Below are 5,811 nucleotides of genomic sequence, written 5' to 3'. Positions count from 1 at the left end.
TCGACGTTGTTAGCAACGGTTGGTTACGCTTGTCCCGCCGCAGGGGTTGATGGGAAGCGTAGGCAGTCGCGTTACGCAAACCAGCAGTGTGCGTGTAGTCCGCTTTCGTAATGCAGCTGTCACTCATTTACTCATTCATTTTCTGTCAACTCATTGCAGTTTTATGCTCACAGGGAGGCTGAACTGATAACAGACTACAGTGCTTTCACTGGTCCGTTATGTTTCTGTTAAAATGGATCTAAACTGAGAGCTCACAAAACCTGTTTCAACATTTGTAGCAACCTTGTTGTGTTGTTGTTGATAATGATGATGATATTAACGAGTTAAACAAGTCGAGCATGTAGACTGCTTCCAAGTGTGATAACTTGTTCATGGACGTATAAAAACGCAGTCTGGGGTAAACATGGAGGAGGGAGATTATTGAGTGCTTAAAATTTTAACTGATTTGGCACTTTTGATGCACAGAAGGAAGGTTCATGTCTCTGTGTGCATTTCCTCTGATGAGCTGTTTGCCTCTCCAAACATCATAAGACAAGTCAGGTGACTTTTGCCTGCCTGAGTCTGTTTGTGAGCCTTTGTTCAAACTGGTTAGCAGAGCAGGGTGCTGAGAGAGGCACCACGTCATCTTGACCCTCAGTGGAGATGCACTAAGTAGAGCAGCTGAGAGGTCGAGAGTCCTGACCGTGAACTGCCACATCTCAGCTCTGAGCTTGGCTGGGGTGGGGCTGGCTTTTGTCGCATATTGTTCCCCATCCCTCTCTTCCTCTCTTTATATACAGTCAACTTATAAAACCATTAAATAGTAAAAGACAACATAGAAATAATCTGACATAAAAAATGAATAAAAGACATGGGCAACACAGCATTTCCAGAAAAATGTTTTGGACATACTTTTATTTCTGATTAGCGTCACCTACTGATTAAACATTTTCCTCTACTAGAGGTTAAATGTGTGGCATGTATGTATCATATGTATTAATGAATGTGTCAACTATTCTGCCCTCTGTCCTTCAGAAAGACGCTAAATATTTACATGTGAGGACTTGAAGAAGCCTGTGGCACATTGTCAGCATGTTTACCATTTTTTCCAGCTGAAGTTTTCTCCAAAGGTCGGTTGTCACTTAAGTGCAGTTCTCTCCAATGTCTACGTTAGAAGAGTCCACAAACTGCTGCATACGTATCACATGATTGAAGCGAATCTCTCTCGTGGTGGAGTACATTTAATACAAACATCCTCTGACTATAGAGAACCTTCTTTCATAGTTTATTAGATATTTCTGTTGGAACTGTAATGCGAGGAACATATCATAATCAGAACCTCACATTCCCACTTAAACAAACATGCGATCACTTGTCCAGCAAAACACAACAGAGTACATACAGCAACCAGTCTGGTGATTCTTCAGCAACCCACTGTAGAGAATCTGTGTACCAAAGAGGGGAACTCCAGAGAATCGAGGTCGCTGCGACTCCATCAATCTCTGTGTCCCGACTGTCCACAGCAACGTGTGCAAGATACATGGACCTCCCTGGACCGCCATCTCAATGCAATTGATCAAAAGCATAATAGGGTATTGAGCCAGAGTGAGATGAAGATTCAATTAGCATCGACTGTGTGTTTTCTAATGACATTCTGAGCACCATTATCATTAGATCAAAAGTGTTGAGAGCAAAGAGCCAATGACTCTGCACCAAGAGACAAAAAAAGGGGAGTTTGTGAACGTGGATGAAGAGACAGTCTGAGATAGTTGGAAGACAGAAGGTGTTTGAGAAGTGTTTGTTTAAAGTGATCAAGGACGAGGTGAGGGAGTCGATCTCTAATCTAGACGCATATTTTTTTAGCAATAGTGACGCTATGCAGCTTCATTTCTCCATAAGCTCATATTTTTAGCATAAAGACAGTCATGAAAAAGTCAATATTAGTAGGTGACTGAGATTATAATGGTGGCACCAGTAATACAGCAGTCAATAAACTGTGAGGAAGCCACCTGGAGGTTTAGGTGCAACTGAAAAATGTTTGCTCAGATGTGCAATACTTGCCTTGCTTGCATGATCAAACAAACAGAAATCTGTCAGTCATGTTATCTCCAATACAATAATTATTTTTCTTTTCAATTTCAGGGTAAATGTGATCAAACACTGTATCAGATGCCCCCTTTGGATTCTATTGCTGTACATACCAACTCCCTCAAAAGGAGTCAAACATTATTATCATCTTAAGAATGTTTCACGGTTGGTTTTCATGTAATAATTGAATCCATAACCAACTTTCCTTCAATACATTTTAGAAAATTAAAATGACATATCTTCACAGAAAGCTTGGGTATGAATTTCCAATCAGAGCAAAATGTAACTTTATTCATTACAGTGTCAACGCTGACTTAGATAGCTTGAATATGCTGCACAGCCTGTTCTTCCTGCTCTGAACAAAAACATTCACGCAGTAAAAGACAGACAGTTTAAGAGATTTTAATGTGCTTTTTCATACAGTATATTGTATGCATATCCAGCATAGCATTTCTCATACATATAACTCTCTTATATCCAGGGTTTGAAATGTAGAGCTGAGAGGATGATTAACAGTCAGTCTACCATAACATTGCGTCTGCCATACAGTGATGACACAGCACAACTGCCTCAGAGGCTCTGATTCCAGCTGTTTTCAACCAAATTCTCCAAATGCAAAAAAGAAATAACACTGGGAAACAAATATCTAAAAACAGTAAGTGTGCTGAGGTTGAGTACATTATTTACAGAAAAAAAAAATCAAATTAAAAACAGAAGTTAGCAAATACAAAGTTGGAAAATAAGTCAGAGAAATCAGCCATATCCTAATCATCCATAACTCTGATTATACTTGATTTAAATCCACAATTCACAGCAGTTTAGAGGCAAAAAACTGTCCCCTGCTTCTTCATAGTAATCAATATGACTATCATTTCCATCATCATCTTTATAATCATCATCGTCGTCATTAATATTGTCTCTTTCTTTTTTTTCTCTCTCTCTCATTTCAGTTCAGTCTAAGCGACTTATCCAAAGTAAGGGTGCTCACTTTGGAAGTTGTAGTCCGGACACACTTTTTGAACCAGCTTGTAATCGATGCTAAAGAAAGAGATGAAGATGCAGATCACCTTGAAGGGTTTGGCACAGAGCCAGGCAGCGTGGGACTGGGTGTGCTCTGTGAAGCAGGTTTGAGATGGATCGTACAGGCAGGGTTTGGGCTTCTTGGACCTGTTGGTTTTCTCATACTCCACCCGACAGTTAAAGGTCTTTGCCTCTTTGGGGTCGATGGTGGACTGGTGGGTATCCTGGATCTGGACGTCCTGCTGGGTGTGGGGGTGCAGCTGCTGCTGCTGGAGGACCTCAAACTCCACCACTTTGGTTGGTGGCACGATGCTGACCGACACGTTCCCCAGGCTGGACGAGTTGTGGCGGAAGTAAACAGTGAACGTCCCGTTGATGTGGTCCACAATCTTCCCTGTCACCAACAAGCTGAACTTCATGGTCTTGACGTTGAAGTAGAAGTCTCCCCAGCCGAAGATCTTCTTGGTCTTCATGGCTGTTTTTAGCGAGGGTTTGCGCTTAGAGCGGTAGCCTGTCTGGTCCAGGAGCAGGGACTGATTCCGGGCCGAGTCGTATGGGTTAAAGAAACTGTAGGTGGGTGGCTTAGATTTCATGGGCGTCTGGTCGATAGAAGTGGAGAAGATGCGTGTTTGGTACGGAGGTTTAACTACGCCCCCCGTTGTGCCTCCCACTGTCCCTCCGCCCATGCCATATGGAAGAGACTTCATCACCGACCCCACTGGGCCCAGGTCTGAGAACTCCACTTGCTTCTCCAACCCTTGGACCTGTAGAAAAACGAAACGGACAGAACACAGAAGAAGAAGAAGAAGAAGAAGAAGAAGAAGAAAGCTTTACTGACAATGACTCAAATGGTATTTAATTTATATTTTCACATATTCTCCAGGAGTCTTTCCAAGGACAATGACATCATTAGTCATTTCAGGAAATTCCCTGTGCTACAGTTCAAAATGGATATTCTGACAACGAGCATGTAGAAAAATTTAATTGCAGAATTTCTGACATGACACGGATCCATGTGAGCATACAAAAATTGATCAGGTGTCAGGACCTGCCGCAAAATGAATGTCAAATGTTAACGAATCTGCTGGAAATTCAGCCCAGTCAGTCTGGGGCAACCAATTTGGGATTGAAAATTGGTATTGCCCGGCATTAGCCACGCATCCATGAAGGGTTAAAGGGTTTTGCACACTGATGAAGGGCATGTAACATAAAGCAGTGGGCACCATACAGTGGATGTAATCCCAGTTCTGTTGCTGACTCAAACCCAGAATGCACAGCTCTCAATACCAGAAGTACAAACAACCTGCAACCAGTTCTTGGTTAACCTCTTTACCTCTAAGTCACGCTGAAGCAATCAGAGAGGCTAGATTTAGCCTGAAATTTACACTCAGTCCAGTCCAATCTTGCAACAGTCTGGACAAAACCTAATATGCAGAAAAAGATCCATTATGTCCCATTTCATTCTACACACACGATCAAAATCTTAAATGTTGTCTAGGTCACTTTTGTGCAGAGATCTTTTTTACCTCAAATGATTTTCATTTCTATGTTTCATCTCTCGAATTCAAGAAAACAAAACCATCTATTTTTGTTAACACACTTTAATTTTGTTGTCACTGTTGCTCCAGAGAGAAAAACAACTCATGTAAGGTAATGGATGTGAGCCTTTGTTAGTTCAGACAGCTCTCTGCCTTTAATCCACAGCCTAGGTGGTTATTCAGAGGGCTGATTGACTGGAAATCTTCCTCTGCTCTCTTTCATGTCTCATCAATCACATCACATGCCATGCTCCCATCCATATGCATATATGTACCCCCACAAACACACACTCCAGCACACAGTGCATTCGCACACATGCAAACTTCAAGCTTGATGCTGTCATGAAGTGACAGTGAGAAGTATCACAACTATTCGGAGAGGTTATATGTGCTTCCCCTGAGGATGTATCTGGATGGAGTTTAAAACTGTTCTCATAGTGGATAAAAAAACACCAAAAAATAAATGAAAACACCATTTCAACACAAGTACCGGATCAGATCTTTGTGTCTACTCGTGCAAGGACAGTTTCTGTCTTCCTTCATTCGTATCCAGAGCAGTGGAACCGACAGGTTTGTGCTACAGCTCTCCTCATCTTTCATCAATCACTGAACCTAATAATAACTCCATATTGCTATTCGTAGAGGCAACAGTGCAGCACTCAATACAGCTCCTAATGCATTCAGTCACTCAATTAATGTATCCATGTCTGTTGGCCATTCATTAACATGCCCGCAGAGCTGATTTCTAAGTAGATTGATTGAGGGGAAAATAACTGAAAGTTTATTGACCACTGGAGGAATGAATTACCAAAAAAAAGAAAGGTATGATTAATGAACAGTGACTGGGATAATGACCCACAGAAGATTTTTAACAGACCCAGACTCCCTTCGGTGTCATGACAAGAGGCCCTCGCAGTGGTCTTGCAATTTAAAGCTGGCGAATTGTTGATGTGAGTTGACTTAATGTTGACGGGTAGAAATAAGCTACGGCTGATGGCAGAAAAACATCAGAATACGGACAGCAACAAACAGTGTGTAGAGTGCATGCGAGATGGGGACTTCCTGTGAATGCGCTGTCAGCAGTGCTGTCAGCTAGCTCCATGTGTTGCCATCTGTCAGGCTAACACTCTGCTGGTGCAGTCCTAATCATTTCTCTTGCTGATGGCACAGAGCTCGAAGTAGCACC

The 5,811-nt window shown here is 42.1% G+C and overlaps 1 protein-coding gene across 1 annotated transcript in view; it reads right to left on the bottom strand.

Moving 5' to 3' along the window:
* Positions 1–2,453: 2,453 nt before the first annotated feature.
* Positions 2,454–5,811, bottom strand: part of nxph4 (neurexophilin 4) — a 41,467-nt gene continuing 38,109 nt past the window's right edge. The window contains exon 2 of the mRNA XM_076747829.1: positions 2,454–3,851. Coding sequence (XP_076603944.1) covers positions 3,033–3,851 — 819 coding nt within the window. The 3' untranslated portion in view covers positions 2,454–3,032. The remainder of the gene's footprint in view (positions 3,852–5,811) is intronic.

Source organism: Chaetodon auriga, chromosome 2 (genome assembly GCF_051107435.1).
Source record: "Chaetodon auriga isolate fChaAug3 chromosome 2, fChaAug3.hap1, whole genome shotgun sequence".
Classification (NCBI taxonomy): domain Eukaryota; kingdom Metazoa; phylum Chordata; class Actinopteri; order Chaetodontiformes; family Chaetodontidae; genus Chaetodon; species Chaetodon auriga.
Note: the sequence above shows the minus strand (reverse complement) of the source record. Positions and strands in the feature narration are given on the sequence as shown.